Source organism: Urocitellus parryii, chromosome 4 (genome assembly GCF_045843805.1).
Source record: "Urocitellus parryii isolate mUroPar1 chromosome 4, mUroPar1.hap1, whole genome shotgun sequence".
NCBI classification, from domain to species: Eukaryota; Metazoa; Chordata; class Mammalia; order Rodentia; family Sciuridae; genus Urocitellus; species Urocitellus parryii.
In genome coordinates, this window is record NC_135534.1 from 193,647,918 (window position 1) to 193,667,701 (window position 19,784).

The 19,784-nt window shown below is 41.9% G+C and overlaps 1 protein-coding gene across 1 annotated transcript in view; it reads left to right on the forward strand.

Moving 5' to 3' along the window:
- The window catches only part of Pappa (pappalysin 1), a 236,166-nt gene that overhangs the window by 105,801 nt on the left and 110,581 nt on the right, over positions 1–19,784 (forward strand). Inside the window, exons 8-9 of the mRNA XM_026393335.2 lie at positions 6,053–6,181; positions 11,326–11,417. Of these exons, the coding sequence (XP_026249120.2) occupies positions 6,053–6,181; positions 11,326–11,417 (221 nt within the window). The remainder of the gene's footprint in view (positions 1–6,052; positions 6,182–11,325; positions 11,418–19,784) is intronic.

Below are 19,784 nucleotides of genomic sequence, written 5' to 3' on the forward strand. Positions count from 1 at the left end.
GAAAAATATAGCTCAATTTAAATTAGGTGAAATAATGAACAGTCAATCCATGTGGTTAGAAATGTAAGTAGTTAACAAATAAGTGAAAAGATCATTAGGTTTGTTAGTAACGAAGGAAAGGATAATAATACAATAATTAAATAATATGATAATTAAATACCATTTAATAATTATCAGATTGGCAAAAATAAATAAATAAATAAAATCTTTGGCAGAATCCAGTACTGGCAAAGACCTGAGGCAATGGGAAGTCTGCTGGTAGACATGCTAATTGGCACAACCATTTGGGAGAACAATTTGGCAATATGTAGTAAAGTTGAAAATGCAATTACTGTCAGCTTAACAATACCATTTTGCTCCATTTCCTTCAGAAAACTCCTGTTCTCTGTACCAAAGAATAGGAACACAAATGTTTAAAGCAAGATTGTTGGAAATAACAAAAAAGATGAAACAAACAATAATATTCATAATAAAAGAACCAACTGAGGTGCCTATCAATAAAATAATGGCCAATTAAAGTATGATATGTTCCTCTAGTAACACACTTAGGTCAGTGAAAATAAATGAGCTAGGTCTCCATGTATCAATATGTGTAATCTCAAAACAATACTGAGATGGTAAAAGCCAGCTGCATAATAATAAGCACAGTATTAAAATGTCTATGAAATTTAAAATCTGCAAATCAATTTGTGTGTGAAAAATTTTTTTAAATGTGCCTATGAGGAAATGGGACATGAGAAAGACACAAACATGTTCAAATTTTGTCAGTATTTTCTTTCTTTCCCACCAAAAATAAAGGGTATAAAGAAAATATGGTCTAGTGTTGTAATTTGACAGAGATGAGGAATACATCCATGGACCTTTTGTTATAGTGTTGTCTATACTTTCCTATCTTATTGAAATGTTTTCTAATTAAAACCTTTATGATAGTTTGTATGAAGCCTCTGGCACATCATCTCAGCCTCGAAAAATGATTGTTTCCTCCCTTTCACACTCTTGGCTACAAGCTGACATGCTGAGTGCCCAGGCATTACCCTCTGATTCTTAGCCCAAGGGTGGACTGGAATACTCGGGCTCTTCCTGAGCCAGAGGCATCCTAGGTGGTCTATCCACTATGTCTCCTAGCTCAGACAATCTGGGTGGTAGGTTCTGACCTACGCCCATTCTTAGTGCAGAATTTTAACAGCTAGGCAGCTCCTGGCCTGCAGAAAAGTTCATGACAGAAAGATACAAGACTACATTCCTCATTCAATTAGAACTATGGATTGCAAAGCTAAGCATCACACCATTCTCAAATTCCCATTTCATAAATGAAGAAATAGGTGGATGGAGACAGGGAATGGCTTGTGTATGGTCATTGGGTCAGTGGTAGTAGTTAACAGAAAACTTGTGTTTCCTGACTTTGAGATCTTTCCAAGTGCTTTTTGTATGTAAACTCTTCTCATTTCAAAACTAGGGCTTTTGATTTCTAGTCTTCTGTATTTCCCAGTTCATTAACAGCTGGGGCATCTGAAAAGCACTGTCTCGGGAAGGAGTTTGCCTTGGATCAAGTCTCTGCCCATGATTAAAGCAAGGTGTATAGCTTGCAAGGACACATAGCATAATCTCCCTATGTGTTAGTTTCCTCACCTAACAAAGGAGAAACAATAATAATTATCCAAGGGATTGTCATTTTGATTGAAATTATGCATAGTAAGTATAAGGCATAGTATAAGACATATGACAAATCAAAACTATGTTTGCAATTACTATTCCAGAAGATGGAGTGTTAAAGAGGTAGAGACTGCTTTGGGAAATGGCTTATGATAAATGAATACTGTGATATGGAGACAATAGGGGATCAATAAAGAGTAATCAAGGAACTCATATAGGTTCCTGAAAGAAACAAATGCATGCTCCCATAGTGTATGAAGCTCTCTCGCTTACTCCTACAGGATTTAAGTGTTTTTTATTTTATCTTCATAGCAACATGGACAAGAATCATATCTGAATTAAAAGATAGAAAAAGAGACCCAAAGAATTGAGGTCAATTAAACCTATAGATTTCACATAGGTTTTAGTTGACAATATTATAATATTAGGTATATGCCAAAAGTTTAAATATTCACTTAAATAAATATTTAAGCTTAAGTCACAGGTGTGTAGCTACTTTATGTGCTTTTAATATTCTTAAGATAATGATTTCATAATCTGCAACTAATTTTTAGCATAAGATTGTGCACCAAATTTGATATAGACTTGCCATCAATATGACATTTCTGAGGAGGAATATTAAGGAAATCATATCAATGAGGAATACCAGTATTTTTTTCCTAATGATCAGAAATGCAAACCTAAGACAGATGTTTTGTTTGAGATATTTGTGAAAGAATAATGGCTAAATGCTGCAAAAAGTTTTTTTTTTTTTTGTGTGTGTGTGTGTGTGTGTGTGTGAAAAAACAAAACAACCTATTAACACCAGCCAAATAACCCATTGATTTAAATTTGTTAGTTAGAAACATGAAATTAATCTGAGAAGCAGTTCGAAAATTGGTGATCAAGCATTAAAAATTAACTATTAAGATTTTAAAAGAAAGAGACAGAAACTTAAAAATCGCATTCCAAGTGCTATGACAGATATCAGAAGTAGCCAAACTAATCACATCTCAGGTGAAGTGCTGAAGTTTTAGTTGCAAAGAAATAGTAAATGGGAGGTTTCCGCTTAGTGGCAAGTTCCCATCGCTGCACTAAAGGAAAAGGTTTTGAGCTGGAGAGTGCCTTTGGATCTAAGAATATCCTGACAGTGTTGGTAAGACTGGGGAAGGAAGACAGGATAAGTAGGAAGCAAGCCAGAGGCTGTTTCAACCATCAAAGTTGAGCTGCTTATGGCAGCAAGAATGTAGAAAAGCAGATGAGAAAGCCTTCTCCGGCAGATGCAGGTCCACCTGGAGACGGAAGGTGCAGGCAGGGAAGGAGTTCAATGGCAGTGTAAGGCTTTCCAGATGGTTTCAGAAGCCGCTGAAAGGAACAACTTGACATAAATGTCCTACTTTTAGACCAACCATAAAACAGGTTCTAACCTCTGGCAAAGTCCTCAGAGGCTGCTAGTTTGTCCCTCTGAAAAAATTCTATTCCATCAAAAATTCTATTCCATCGGGTTCTTAACAAAGGAGCCCATGTTTAGCATTAATTTTGACTTTATGTGGGAGAAAAATGTACTTTCAACACAGGAATTTTCGGGGTAGCAAAACAATCATTTTAATAGGAGTTGCACCTGTCCTCTTTCCTCTACTGTTTACTGAAAAAGTGACTTGGACTTCTGTTTTCCTACCAGAAAACTTAGGATAACAGTCCTTGCCTGCCCAGCAGCTGCTGTCAGTCTTCAGTGAGATAATGATACATGAGCCTTGCAAACCCATTTGGAGGAAGGAGGGTCATTAAAGTCCCTCTACCAATCTGATGGGTCCTATGTGCTTCTGATAAGGATACAGTTGACCCCAGGGTAAAGATAATGCTGAGATCCAGAATCTTAAAAAGTTGGAATGGGTCACCCAGAAAAAGATGACGTGGTGGAGAAGAGATTGTTCATCAAGCTGTGGCCATGCACATGTGAGCTGGTGGACCTGTATTCATGAGTTTACCTAAGCAAAGTTACAAGCAGTCACCTGTCATTCCATCTCTTCTATTAAAGAGAACATAGCATCACTCCAATGAAGGAGAATGTTGATAATTCAACATTGACAACAATAGGTTAACACTTACTGTTTATCACAGGCTGGGAACATACGTGTTTTATATCTGTTCTCACCTTCAACCTGTAGGAAAATGATATGAGGTCAGGTTTATGATTGATTTGAAATAGGCTCAGAGAGGTAAAACACCTTCCAGGGACTTCCTGGTGAAAAAGATGAAGCAGGACTCAAACATGTGTTTGCTTGTCTCTATGTTGGTGTTTATTGAGAGGGAGGAGGAAGTTGGTATTTATTGAGAAAGGAGGACTAGCTTAGGGAGGAGAAGGAAAACATTCACAAAGATTAGCCCACTACCTTAAATATTATCAGCCACAAATCATTTGTGACACACATCACCAGTGAAAAACGATATAGAGAAATACTTTTCACACTGGCAGGCTTTCTACAGGAGAGCCCCATCTGCTCAGCAGAGACTGTGTGCCCCCAAATGGCCCGAGATGTAGCCTGAAGCAAATTTCTTATTCTATTCCATAATATAGCCATATTCTTTTAGCATCAAACATGACCCCGTATTTTGGAGCAAAATGAAAGTGTCATAGAATGCATGGCATATTTATTTTGTGCCTTTGGGTATCCCCAGGATTATCACTTTCTCCCCCATCCTACTTCAGTTTTAGAGAATCACCAGAAAAAAGGCATATATTCATTAGCCTAGAGGTGAATAAAATAGACAATAATCTTTAAAAATGTAAAATCTATAATTCTGTCAACAAATTAACACTCCGAGGGTTTACAATACAATCACTATATATATATATATATATATATATATATATATATATATCTGAAGATTTTTATGCCATTGCCCACTTAGGTATAATTGACAAAGAATTGACAGAATCTCTAGGAACTTCTGGTCTACCACTGAAATTAGAAGCAGCTAAAGTGCTGCTAATATTAACTTGTTTGGGGGGGAGCGTAGTTCATCTGTCATTCTGCTTCTCAACAGAATCCTTCATTGCTCCTAAACTCCAACTTACTCACTGTTGCAGTGAGAATCAGGAGACCTGTGTCTGTGGCCCCTTGCACCTGTTATCTTATTGACCTTATCCAAACAGCCCCAGCCCTAACAGCAGCTGAAATAACAGATGAGCAGGAGAACTTGAAGGTTTTTTTGACATTGTCCTTTTGTTTATAAAATCCACCTCCTCAAGTGTGGAATCTGATAGGAATTCTCTTCATAATCATTTAGTGTTTTTTTTTCCCATGGTACTTTTTTGTTATTAAGATGAATAATGGGTTCAGAGAGAGAGAGAGAGAGAGAGATGGAAAACTAGAATAACATCCCCCTTTGAAAATGACCAAAAGGTAAACAAGAGTGGAGATGTAGTTGTGTGTGGAATTGACATAAACATGTATTTGTCTTGGAGGATAATTGGTAATAGCTGGGTTTGTTTGGTGTTTCCTTTGTGGAGAAGTTAAAGACAGGCACCCTGAGGTCTCGAGGTCAGAGGAGATATGTAGTCTTGGCTTATTGGAAATCTGGCAGAAACCAGCCCCTGGAATTTCAATACCAGGACAAGACAATGCTTTGCAAGGGATGAGATTACTAAGTCAGGCTCCAACTAGGGAGACAGAGTATAGGATCTTACTCAATAGCATTGTGGTTATAAGTTGCTTAGCCTCTCTATGTCTCAGGTTCATCATCTGTGAAGTCAATATGAAAATGCTAGTATTCGTGTAGGGCTATTTTGATTCTCAAATGAGAAAATAAATAGAAAAATGCTTAGCCTAGGGCCAAAATTCAATTAATGGATGCTACCATTATTATTTCAGTCAAGAGAGACCAGGGAGGCTCAGGTGGTGGGAAGGATGGAGTCACTGTAAATGCAGCATGAAGAAGGGGTTTGTACAGACATAATGAGGTTTCTGTGTGGGTCTTAAAATGGGAGAAAATGATCAGATAGTGCCCAGAGATTCTGTTAGGATATTTTATCACATCTATAATTTTGCTTATTGTATTTATTTTTTCCTTGATGGCTTTCTCCCAAATGCTTTCATTATTGGACCGCATGTTATCTGATACTTTTCTACCAGGGTTGTTGTCAAATTTAAATTAAAGAGAAAAAGCACCTACACTGTACATGGCCATCAGTCAATTGATGCTAGTTTTTAATTGGTGTTCCTTTTTGGTGCAGTTCATGATGCTTAGCAGAGGATCTTCACCTGAGTAGATAATAAAAAGAAAATATTGAAAACTAAATGTGCATTTGATTTTAAAATGAAAATGACTGATAAAATAAACACAAGAATTCACTTTTCATTCTTTGCCTGTCTGCCCCCACGTTTATATTTGTAATCATCTTCTTTGCATTTTCTAGGGATCTAGAACTTGGCAATATGTACCAGTACCGGGTTATCACCATTTCAGGAACTGAAGAAAGTGAGCCATCACCTGCTGCCATATACATCCATGGGAGTGGATACTGTGGTGATGGCATTATCCAGAAGTAAGTAAGGACAGAGGGGGAATGCTAATTAGGCCAAGGGATGGTCAGGGTGCTGAATAGAGGAGCTAATAAGATACTGAGTCCTGAGTTACCAGTGATCCCCAGCAGTCTATCAATTGATCTTCAAGCAATTTGCTGATCTTGGAAGAAAATCAGTGACTTTTTTTTAAACACATGCATTTCTCAAGGATGCAATAGAATACATGATCTACACAGAACTACCAGGATACATTGACTGCCATTTTGCTCTAATTCTCCATTGTTTTATATGTAATACCAGGATTCTACTCATCTTTTTTTGTCATTGTCCACACACAATTAATGGGATGCAGTTATTCTACGTTAAAACACGTTTACATTTTGTGCTGGCTGGCCACCATTTACATTTGTTAAAATTGCACATCAAAAATTTAGAAAATGGTCCAAAGGCTTATAAAAATAGCAAAGTGTAATGTTGAAACATAAATAGCAAAAGAGGTTCTAAAGTGAATATTTGATATGAGTACACCAAAGGAAATTAATCATCGAGTAAAGATTTCACCCCAAACTGAAAGTATGATTAGAAAATACACAGGCATGTATCTAAGAAATTAATTGCATGAGATTATCAGTTCATTCATCCTGTTGCTCTCAGGGCAAGATGTGACACAACTACCAAATAGGGGCAAGAAGCAATCAAGAAATTTGCAATATTTAAAAAAATCAATAAATAAAGCTTCTGATACTTTTCCCTCCAGAAAAAGCACAAAAATCTTTTCTGGAACAAAATTGAGAGTTTTATCCCTAGAGGTGGACTAGAGACCAATAATAATTCAAAATTAAGTTTCTTGTTGCTGAAATTATGGTCCTTATTGCTAACCTATTTATTTGCAATTCACAAAATCACTGAGACTTTTAAAACTATTGACAGATTTAATGACAAACATTATGTGCAGAGATGGCAAAACAAGCTACTGGCAAAATTCCTTCATTAAATGGCCCTGCTGGGTGTCACATCATATCCGTGTAACATGGAATTGCAATTTCTATCGCTGTAGAGGGAGGGGCAGTGAGAGAGAGCATTTGCTTCACGGTTGGAAGAAACTACTGATGTGCAGAACATGCGTCAGCTCATAGGTACAGTACATACGTGAAAGAGAAGTTCTGGATGACCCTGTTAGTCAGTAACATGGATGCTGCAAGGAGAGGGGCAATTTCATGTGTTACGGATGATCATGTCATATGTGATGTCAACTGGAAGCCTGTATTGGGATGAAAGGACCAGTTAGGAGTAGAGCAAAAATGTCACAGCTCTGCAAATAAGAAGAGTTGGCACACAAGTGGCACATAGACATGGTTGTTGGCCAGCAGAATGCTTTCTGTTCATGACTGAGCAATGAAGTACCAACTACTGCAAATACAATCAGATGAGTGACATCTTTCAACTTACTTTGCATAAAGGTGGGAGTGTGCTACAATCTGCCTCTCCACCATTGAAGTATATCAAAGGTTAATGGAGAGGTATTAACTCAAGGTTTTGAAATAAAGAATTACATTTTTTTGAGAGAGAGAGAGAGAGAGAGAGAGAATTTTTAATATTTATTTTTTAGTTTTTGGCAGACACAACATCTTTGTTTGTATGTGGTGCTGAGGATCGAACCCGGGCAGCACGCATGCCAGGCCAGCGTGCTTGAGCCACATCCCCAGCCCCAAAGAATTACATTTTAATACCTTAAATATATTTCTGTCTCATGTTTTAAAGCAAATGAAGTTCACATGTTGTCTGAACAAAACATGTTAAAGCCCACTTGCTGGACCAAATACAAATTGTAAACACCCAAGGTGTATTTTAGTTATTCTGATAAAATGATCTTCGTAAAAGTTGTGCTTTCTTCAGTTTTTAAGACTCAGATAATTATTTAGTAAACATGAATTTACACCAAATTTATATCTTTTCAGAGGGGAATTATCTGAATTTTTCTCTGGTATCTGTGAAGATTTTATTTCTATAATTTTTTAAATTAAAAATCAATTTTTTTTCTCATTAGAAAAATACATTGGCACTAATAAGGCCAGTAACAATTATTTGTATGATTTTAAGTGGCTTGCTAAAGCAGTATCTTTCAAGAATATATATTTATGTCTTGGATGTCCTTATAGGTAAAATTCCAAAACAGAATTGTCAAATAGTGAGGAGATAATGTAAGCATTTTTAAGTATTGAGTTGTGATACAATCACCTAACTGCCAAGAGTTTGAGCATAGATTATAAATTTTCTCATCCCATGATGAAACCCCATGACATATTATGAGTATTTCAGATCTATATCCAAGGACTGGGGATGTAGCTCAGCGGTAGAGCACTTGCCTAGCCTGTGCAAGATCCTGGGTTCAATACCCACAATTGTTTTTTGGGGGATGCTAATTTAGCTAAAATAAGTTTTAAAAAGGAACTCACCAGAGTTGGAATCCTAAGCTACAACCCAGTCTATCCATTTTGGAAACAGATATAGATACATTGATAAAACACTGCAAACAATGTCATTCTTGTTGCTGATCTGAAATTGTTATCACCATCATTAATTTTACATAATATTCATAAATTAATAGGAATTTTAAGTAATTTTACCTAGAATTGGTATCTTTTATACACATCAAATACGTTACTTACCACAGATACCAAATACTTCTTTGCACAGTATACAAAATTGGATGCAGCTTAGAGATGTTCACTTAAGGAAAAGAAGGAAGGCAGAGAGGAAGGAGGTATGAAGGAAGGAAGAAACATTGGGGAAAAGGAGGGGTATCATCCTAGCTATGGGTAAGGGAATTTGCAAAGAAATTTATGTAGACTCAGCACTGGATGACATCTCCAATGGACAAACACTTTATTGTAAATGTTCACAGCAACAGATTCTTCTGGTTCCTTATGTAGCAAAAGACAAAAGCACTGGACAGATACTATAATCACAACACTTATAAACATTTATTGGGCCTCTACTATGCACAAGGTATTGTGCTACATTATCATCTACTTGCATCTTCCCAATAACCATATGAGGTAGGTCCTATTAGCATATTTTATAGAAAAGACAACTAGTTCACAAAGAGAATAAGGCCGTTTTCTCAAGCATATCCACCCAATAATGGATTGAACCAATATATGAACTGAGGACAAAGGTTGTTGTCTGAATTCATCATCCCATTACTGTGTAACATGAAAACCCTACAAAACTAGATAGTAAAGGAGTGGCTATGTATTGTCTGCTAGATCTCAGGCACTGTAGCAGGTACCAGGGTACTAGGATGACAGAGACTCTATCACTCCCTTTGGCATCTCACACTCTATTATAGAGGCCTCTCAATTAATAAGCAAAGGTATCAGTTTGACAATTGCCGTGATAGATGTAACAAGATGTCTATGAAGACAGAGAATGGCAGCCACCCACTCCAGCCTGAGAGGTCAAAGAAGGTTTCTCAGAACTCCTCTATCTAATGAGAGATCTATCATGCCCACAAGATATTCCTGGTGACCCTAATGTTTTGTTTAAAATAATAGAACATGCCAATTGGGTGGTAATGGAAGGCAGATTGGAAATATTCTTTATAGCATAACCCAGGTTTAAAAATAAAATTGTGTATCTCCTCAGATAACCCAAGAAATAGCTGAGTAGCAGGTCACCAGCAATTTCCAGGCTGTAAGATTCACACACAGATTGCTGGGACTGTCTAGGAATATGAACTTCTTTGCTCATGGGTTTGCAGACAGGAGAGAACCTGGGAGGCTCTTTGGAGATCAATGCAATGTCCTAGGCCATCTTAAGGATTGATTGCAAGGCACTGTCTTGCTACCCTGACACCTCCTAAAAACAACAAACATAGCCTAGTGTTAATTGCCCGGGTAAAAGGAAAAGTCTGAGGCCTCTTCCATCCTGTGACAGGTCCCAGCTGGTCTCTGGGGAGGGAGAGCCAATTGCCCACCCTCTGCAGAGACCTCCCAAGGCAAAGTTGGAATGGGAACTGTGATTTCCTGAGCATCCACTGTATGCCACACACTGTGCCAGCACTTTCCTTCCGTTTTGGAACCCAACTCTACAGAGTATGCAGATCATCTCCATGGAACACAGGAGAAAACTGAGAGGTAGCATCTGAGAATCACTGTTCAATGGATTTTTCTGCAATGATGGAAGTATTCGGTGCTATCCAACACTGGCCACCAGCCATATGCAGCTGTAGCATACTTGCTATGTGTCTACCATGATTGAGGAATAGGATTTTAATCGTATTAACATTTAATGGATTTAAAGTTAAGTCATCACAGAAAGATCAGATAGAGAGGCCAAACCACTTATATAAGAATGGAGAGTTAGTGTGGAGCACAGGGATTCAGCCCAAGTTTTCTGTTTCTAAAAGGATGGGAACTTTGCAGAAAACAAAAATTCACCCAGGCTCTCTGTTTTGGTTCCTCCTTCTCCCCACCTTAGCCCAATTCAGAAAAATGAATGCTGCTCATTTTCTCACTGTCCCAACCTCTGCAAAATCATCCTAAGGTGATGGAAATAATTCCAAGAGAATAAAAAGAGGGGGCATTTTTATTCCTTCACAGCACAGTCCCACAGGCCTCTGAGTTCTTGACACCATGCAATGACACACCCAGTGAAGAAAATAAAACTTTCCAGAGAAAGGGTGACTGCCATGAATGTGTGAATGAAACACCCAGAAGGAGTGGAGGAGAAGCTTTGACATTACGGGGACCTCCACTCTCCTCATATCCACTCTTTAGAAATCAGAAACGCTAGAAGAGCAGTAAGATGTTCCTAGACACAGTGGGAACAAGAGATCTGTGCACATATTCCTTCACTTCTTCCTCCATTTCTGACTCTCAGCTGACTTTAGAATTTAACTGACAAGATTTCAAAGGATAACTTTGAAGCAGAAATTCTGCTTCATCATCTCAAACACAAAATCAGGCCAATGTAATTGTATTTTCTACCTCTGTACCTTTTATCGACATCATTTGAAGATGAAGAAATGGACTCAAGTAAGAAAAAGGACACGGGAGAGGTCCCCGGAAGCTTCATGGGCCATGGGGCGAGGGGACTTTTGCAGCCCAGCCTTGGTTCAGAAACTGATCTGGAAAATTTCTCTCCTATGTCCACTGTGCAGAGACCAAGGTGAAGAATGTGACGATATGAATAAGATCAATGGTGACGGCTGCTCCCTGTTCTGCCAGCAAGAAATCTCCTTCAATTGCATTGGTAAGTCTGCCATGTCTCTGGGCCTGGCTGATTGGTCATTTACAAGGGTAACAATGACTTTGACTAAATGATGACTTGCCCCTTGGTTTTACACGTTTATTGAGTGCCTCCTATGTGTCAGGCACCAGGGAATACATCAGTGGGGGTGAAAAAAAAGGCTAAATAAAGTGCAAATGTTCCTACCATCAAGAACTTAGGCTCTCATAGATAATGACAGGTAACTGACTTCGGATCAGGCTCTACTTTACAAATGCTATGGCTTTTCTTCACACCACCTGTTCAGAATGGCTATTACTATAGATATGTAGGGCTTTTTGTTTTTGAAGATGACAAGAATCAAACATCAGGGAGATGATAGAACTTGGCCAGGTCAGAAGGATTGAAGGCAGAACCCAGACTTGAACCTGATTTTGTTCAATTCTCAAGTTTGTACTCAGATCATTTTGCTGCACATCCTCTAGCCAGGATCCAGAAGTTGCCAGGGTCCTGGATGCAGACTTAGAACCCTGGGGAAGTCTCTCTGATCTGAAGGAGGAGATAGAGCAGACCAGTCTGTGTTTAGAAAGCAAATGTCCTTTTCCCACCTTTACCGAATCAGATGGGAAACGTGTTTTCCTCTGCCTTCTCCAGAGTCTGGCCGATCTTGTTGTTTCAGCCCCACTTGGGAGGCCCAGGCCAGCCTGGAGCTGCTAAACAGACAGGGGTTGGGGGCAGGGATGGAATTTTGAGCTGGCCCAGATGAGATCATACTTCCTTTAAGATGCAAATCGATACCTGAAGATCAAAGGTCCCCCAGCTAATCCCCTGGGCTGGAGGTGAAAACTAATCACAATTCATTTGCAAGTACAAAAGACAGAGGTGCTCTATCTGAAAAAGGAAGGGGCAGCTACAGAGGGGATGAAAACCTCGGTGGGAAGATTTCTCACTGAAAGGCAGTTTTCTAGGGGGACGAAAGGGAAGGAGATGTCATCGCATCCTTGCATCTGCAGCGCATTACAGGGGTGTTTAGACATTCTTTCTCCCAGTAGATGGCCTGCCCTGGGGGTGAAAAACATGCAACCTTTTGTTCTGTTCCCAACACACATTTATTGAGCACCTACTATCTCCTTGGCACCAAGTAGGGGCTGAGCAACACAAGAAAGGTGTTCTGCAAACATTTGTGGTTGAAAAAAAAAAAAAGGAAGACAGAGGAGCTTCGAGGCAGGGCCTTTGGCTAGGAAATTGGAGAAGATTGTTTTTCTCTTCTCTCTTGACTAGACAATGGTTCATAGTAATAAAGCCTGATGCTCACTTAGTATGTGACAGAAAGAACTTTGGATTGAAATATATATCAGGTTCTGGTCCTAGCTGTGGGAAGAATTGGTATAATGCTGGCCAAGTGGCTTCCCTAGGCTAGGCCTCAATTTACCTCTGGTACATGGAGATGATTGGGTTAGCAGGTCTCTAAGAACCTGAATGTATTTCTGTGGTGTGGCTTCCAATGTGTGGGGCTGAGTTCCTCATAATCATGAGCTCTCACCTTCACTGACATGACAACCAACATTACTGGAAAATATTGACCCATGTCACTCACTCCAATGTGACATGTAAACTCAAGTGGTTCTGGAAAGAAGGTAGGAAGTGGTGAAGGTCAGATATGGTGCTATAAAGAGATGCTTGAGCCCTGATTTCCATACCATGTTGCTTTAGAACTGCCCTTTCCAACAATACACGAAAACAAGAAATATTCTTGCAAACTATGATCCACAGGCAAGAACCAAACAGCCACCTGTATTTGTAAATAAAGTTTGTATTGGAATGTAGCAACGCTTGTTTATTTCCATGTGGTCTATGGCTGCTTTCATGCTATAACAGAGGTGAGTGGTTTCAACAGATGACTCAAGGAGCCCAAAATATTCACTATCTGGCCCTTTACCATGTGTCAACCCCTGGTCCATGGATGTGGTCATTGCAGCCTGATGTACAAGGTACCATTTGTTAGAAAAGTCACAGCATTTTGCATGCACAGTGGTGGGGACGGGAGGAATCTGGTGGGAAGAACACCAGATCTTGGGTCTCATCCCAGGTTTCTTTGCTTCCTTGTACCTAGTCTGCCCCTTCTACACTTTGGCCAAAGTGACTCTTTTGGACTAGATCAGTGTTCTTCAAACTGTGTTAACTGAAATTCCGGAGAAAGAGATGAAGACAAGGGAGTGACCAAGAGGATGAGACCAGGACCCTCTTAGGTCATTTTATAGCTTTTTATTCTCCAATAGGTTCTAGTATTCTGCTGCTACTGACCGTATTTACTGAACATCTGTTACATTCCAAGCACATTTAAACTCTTACTCTTATGACAACTCATTCATGCACTGCTTTTCCAAAATGTATGTGGAGATCCGGTGTGATAAACCAAGGCTATAGAGTTAAATGGTAGAAGTCGACTGAAACCCTGAGCATCCGGGCCCAGAGCACCCTCGGTAAGCTAGTTGCAAAAACACGATAGCTCCTGATCTTGCAGGGCTTTAGGTGTTGTGAGCAATTCTTGTAACAAACTAGTGCAAGGTAATACAAAATGGGCAGTAGCAGGAATGTTGTCCAGGGAAGGTTCTTTCTTACCCCTGTATATTGAGGGCCATTTGTGGCAGAGGAAGCACCTCGCTGTACCCTTCACTGGCCATTGGAATCTCATTATGGATACTGTCCAGGAAGAGTGGAGTTCATCCAGAGGTTCCAGCCCTCGGGGACTACACTCTAAGGACAAACTCCATATCTTGAGTCTAGAAAACTTTGTTCCTCTAAAAGGAACAGCTGAAGGGTAGACAGGGACGGACTCCCAGAAGATCTAGCTTTAGGGGTGAGTCAGAGCAGTAGAACTGATGTGGGAGGCTTTGCCCACGTGGACGTCGTGCTCATCATTAACGTGTTCATGACAGTAGTCAGACAGGATTGCGTGAAACACCATGGCTTGGATGTGTGACCTTGGCTAAGCCTCCATGCTCTCTTCCCCAAAAAACATGAAAGTTCTAGGAACCATCTGGGGAAGATATTTACCAATATTTTTGAATGCTTACTATCTAAGTTTCCTTCCTAGATTTAGGGAATTATCCTCCTAATCTTTGTATTATATGAATTGCTCATAACTCTCCTCCAACCCTCACCAGAGAAGTTGAAATCTAAGCTTCTCCTGCTCCTGGACACCTTTGTTGCTTGAATGTAGACACACAGCCTGGGCTTTCCTTCTGCTCCACAACAGACACAGCAGCCCAACACGTGGAATTGGAAGCTAGGGTGATAACACATAGGGACCCTGCACAAACCATTTGGATGACCATGGAGGGAATGGCCACACCCATGACAGTTCCCAAAGTACCAGGGATAGCTTCTGTCAATGTCCAAGTTGAGGTGACCCAGCAGCAGCCTTGGATCCCTTCGCCAGACCAATTCTAGGACTAAATCTCTAGCTTGGACTTGGCTTCAGAAATACAATCCTGGCTCTCCCGCCCTCCCAGTGAGTCTTCCATAAGCATCAGATATTATTTTGAATAGACGTTCTTAGCTCGCTTTGCTTAAGTTATCCAAAGTTACTTTCTGTTGATGGTTATTTAGATCCTGACTGAAAATTGTCCTCATTAGATAACTGTGTCTTTTCGCTCCGTTCCTGGCAAGTTGGATGTGTGCCATGTGTATTTGGGCAGGGTGAGGTGGGGTGATTGTTGTTGATAGGGGAAGGGATCATCAGAAACAACCACGGTTTGGGGGTAGCTAGGTAGTAGCCCTGCGTTATGCATTCTGGGTTAATGTGAGCCTCGTTTCCAGATGTGAGATCCAGTTCACAGGGCTCGCAGAGGCGTGATCCCATCCACAGACGGAGTAGAGAGCCCTGTTTTTTCTACTGGGCCACTCTGTCTTGCCACATGAATGACTGGCTTCCTCCCTTCCTCCTTCTCTTCCTTCCTTCCACTGCCTGCCTTTCTTTTCTCCTTCTTTCCCCCTCCTTCCTCTCCTCCTCCTCCTCCTCTTCTTTGCCCTGGGTCGTCGTCATCACTGGCCACTTAGAAGGGCTGTTTTCCCTGGGTCAGTAACACCAGCATGAGGGCGGGTGACAGATTTATGGGGACATTCCCATTCACTTTTCAGAAGCCCACACATCCGGAAGTCTTCCCAAGGTGCCAGGGTGCTATTATGCAACACCCTGGGGACTTCCCTTTCCCGCTTTCCCACCCCCAGCCCTCATCCCCCAACACATAAGAAGTTGCTTATTAAAACAAACACCACCCACAAGACCTCTTGGGCAATTCAGGCTGCGTCCCCTCACAAAGTAGGAATTATCTTGTCCTTTTCCCCCTTTTAGAACTATAACATACACCAGACCTGGGGTTTCAGTTAAAAGCGCTGGTATCAGTGCAGTGATAACTGCCCAGCGGGCACCAGCCAGGGAGGCCTGCTCAGCAGAACTGGGAATTCTGTTCTCAGCCACTGCGTCATAAACCACAGACAGGCTACTGATAAAAGCTGAAGGAGGGATGGTCACGGTCAAATTAGTCAGACAAAATGTGAGGGGTCCCCAAAAGGGGTTGTGCTTGGTAATATATCCTGAGCCCTAGCTGGAAGCCTGCTACCCTCCGAGGGGACCTATCAGCCATTATAAGGGTTTGCTTTTGGAGACTCCCCTGTTGTGTTTTGATTGACCACCCAGCTTAGTCTTAGAAGCTTTGTGTGCACCTCAGTATCTCAGAGCCTCAGTTTCTCGCTTCGTGAAATAAAGTAAGCACTCTCGATCTCCTGAGGAATCCCCAGTTCCTCATTTGGAGTTTCCAAATCTTGCTTGATGCTGATAAATAGTTAGCAAAGTGACAAGGACCTGCATGTCATCTCCCCCCAACCTGCAAGCATTTCCCTCCAGTCCCTTGTCCTCCCTCCCTGGCTGCTCCCAGCCTCTCTCCTGCTGGCTGTCCTGAGCACCGCTTTGTCTCTGATCCCTGACACCGAGTCCCCAGCCCTGTCTCAGAGCCAGCGCTGAGACATTCAATTAGCACTCCCTACAGCCCGTGGCCCTCCCCTTCACTGTGTGCGGCAGATAAGGGGGAGGACCAGGGATGGGGATCATTCCGCTCCCCCCACCAGTTGCCGGGAGGGGCAGGGGGTCACCAAGCCTGTGGCCCTTCTGTCAGGCTGCCCTGGCCCGCGCTGAGCCAAGGCGAGAAAGAAAAACAAGAAGATGAATCGCCACGTCTTCTCGGTGGATATTCCGATGAGACTGTAGAACAACACTGACTCAAAAGGAAGCCAGCCCAGGCGGAGGGGAGGGGAGGTGGGGGAGAAGACAGGGCTCTGCTGGGAGCTGCTTTTATTATTATTTTTCTTTCTAACAATTTGAAAGCATAATAGATGATCCACCTCTCACCTTACAAAAAAATTAGAATGGAAAAAAAGAAAAAAGAAATAAAACTTCTCCTGGCTGCCCGTGTTCATTCAGACCTCTGTCTGTGGAAGACACAGCTACTTTCCTCAAAACACTTTCTTGAAATGAAGCTTTCCTTGGCTTGAAGATAGGCCTGTAAAAGAAAAGAGAGAGAAACGTGAGCAATGGGGCGGGGGGTGGCCCTAGAGGTGACAATCTCCCAGCCTGTTTGGGTGGCAAGCTCCCCACTGGCGGGTGTGTGACTTGGGACAAGGTGGTTAAGACCATGGATTGGGGGTGAAAAGCTTGCTTCACATACTCTTCATCCACGCCTCAGTTGTCTCATCAGCGAAATTATAGTAATCGTTTCTACTTTTTAGAGATTTTTTTTGTGAGGATCACATGAGTTGATCAGGCTGGGAGTGTAGCTCAGTGGTGGAGAAGTTGTCTAGCATGTGCAAGGCCTGGGTTCTAAGGCCAGAACTGCAAACAAAAGAGTGTATTTACCTACAGCGTTTGGAACAGCGACCCCCGGTACGGGTTATATTGGGTGCTACTGCTCTGTGATCCTTGATATTAATATTATTCCTGCAGAAGTTGAATTCATCCTCTCAGCAAGCTCACGAGATAAATGATGGTTGTTATCCCAGTTTGGTAGAGGACAAACGAAACTGTGGTTCAAAGAGATTAAGTAACTGACCTAGGGCCACATGGCTAGAAATAGCAGTGGTGGGATTGGGGGTATCTAGGCAGAGTCTAGACTCACTTCACCATGAAGTGATTCCATCTGCTGAGCACCCAATTGTTCTGCCTTCGTGCCTAGAGGTCCTTTAATATATATATACCTTCGCTCATCCTCCCAGCCACTCTGTACAGTCAGAGTTCTATCCATTTGGGGGATAGGGAAACGGAGGCACTGAGAGTTAAGTGACTTGCCTAAAGTCTCATCTCCAGGTGATCAGAGAAGGAAACTTCCAACCCAATCCATCTGCCTTAAACACAGCATCCAAGACCCAGGCAAACTCTGGAAGAAGCAGGACAATGTTTTTTTTTTTTTTTTTTTTCTGCTATTTCCGTTTGGTGCCACTGAGTCACAACAGGAAACAAAGTGAACCCATAGGTCCTTCTTGTGTCTTTTTTCATGAGTTGTGAAAACACAAGTTTTCAGCTGTTAGCATCCTACAAATGTTTCACTGCACAGAGCCCTGCCCTTGGGGCAGGATCATTCAGTGTCTTGGACGGTAATTTTAACTGATCGCCCTCCAAGGGCAGTATCTGCATTATTTCTCAGCATAGGATGATTTGGCACTTCATTCCATTGTTGTGCAATGTGTTAGAGTTATAGGAGCCGAGTTCCAAAGTCTTTGTTTGCAGTGACTGCCTGGGTCACCTTGGGCCTCTTTCATGCCTTCTCTAGGTCTGAGTTGTCTCTTTTGGAAAATGAACTTAATTATAACACCTATAATTCTGTTTATTCTTTTCTCTAAAGTATTTAGCGCAGCACACGGTAGTTAGTGGGCTGCTTCTTCCCTTCCTCACTGTCCATCTCAATCGTGAGTGATGCAGCTCATCCATCTGTGGCGAAATAGTCCTGGACTGGATTCTGCTGCTAAATTACTGTGGCACCTTTTGCACAGGGACTGGGGCGTCCTCTTCTGAGTCCCCCCCACCCCACTACAAAGTGATTATGAGCTCCCAGGGCCCTTTAGACTTTAACTTCTAGAATTTAGATCCCAGATTGTAATTGTTTTAAAACTGTGCATTTTTAAAGAAATGAGGGGCTGGGGAGGAGAAAGGAATTCCTTTCACCCAGAAGGTCAAAGAGGGTCATTGGAGGAACAAAAGAGCAGGAAAAGGAGGCGATGGGGCGGAAGGCTGACTTGCCTGCAGGACCAAAGATCTCAGGTCCTCGACAGGGAGGTCTGAGGGATGCATTCAAACATCCTTGAGTCAGCACCACTTAGTATCCAGCTTGCCATCCTGCCTCAGCCCAAACCCGGGAGGCCTACCCCACAGAGAGGCAGGGTTGGAATGAAAAGAAACAGGAGGGCCTCTGACGCCAGCAGGGAGGAATTCTAACCCTCAGCCCAGGTCAGCTTCCTGACTCTGAGGAAGGGCTCTGACTTGACTCAGGGAACCCACTTGGAGCCTGTTTGAATGTGAGACCAACTTTGATGTGTGCCTTTGAAAGGCAGCCAGAGTCCAAAGCAGGTGAATCTGGGGAGCCTAAAACAAGGACTTCTTTATGGCATGTAAAGTGGCCAGAAATCCATCTGCACCTACATGTCCTGGGATGTGCATTTGAGCAGTTGGGACGAGGTAGGCTGGGAGAGGGAAGGCTTGCAGGGCTGGGTGTCTGGGGCTTTTCCCAACTCCTGGCTCTCTGTTCTTTCTCGGAGTCCACCCCGTTGGGCTGGAAGAGACATTTAATATTCATGAGCTGTGATCTCCACTTGAAGGGAACTCCCTGGGGGAGATTAAAATATTAAGCAAGTGAGGGATATAGACCTAATTGTATCCTCCTTTTCTTTTTTTTGGGGGGGCAGGGAAGTCATGTGCTTAAAATAAAATGATGGATGGGCAGTCAGGATGGTGTGAAAACCTCACTGTGTGAGACTGCCCAGAAAGTTGGCCGCTTGCTCTAACAAGTGCTGGCAGACCCAGGCCCAAGATGGCGCACGCTGGCAGCTGGGTGGTCATTCGTTCGGTCTATTCACGTGCATTGTGCCCACTGTGTGGCAGGCTCTGTGCTAATGTCAAGGGAAGCAGAAGTGAACAAGAAAGGCCAGGAAGTCAGGAAAATGACACCAGCAATGATTTAAATGTCGTTGGTGACAATGCCAGGTATCAGTGGAGATACCTGGAATTGTGTAAACTGAGGGCCTCCTTTACCTCCGGTGTCCAGAAGGCCTCCTTGAAGACACTTCCCCGAGACTAGAGGACTCAATAGGAAGTGGACACATTCTGGAGATGGAGAGCAGGGA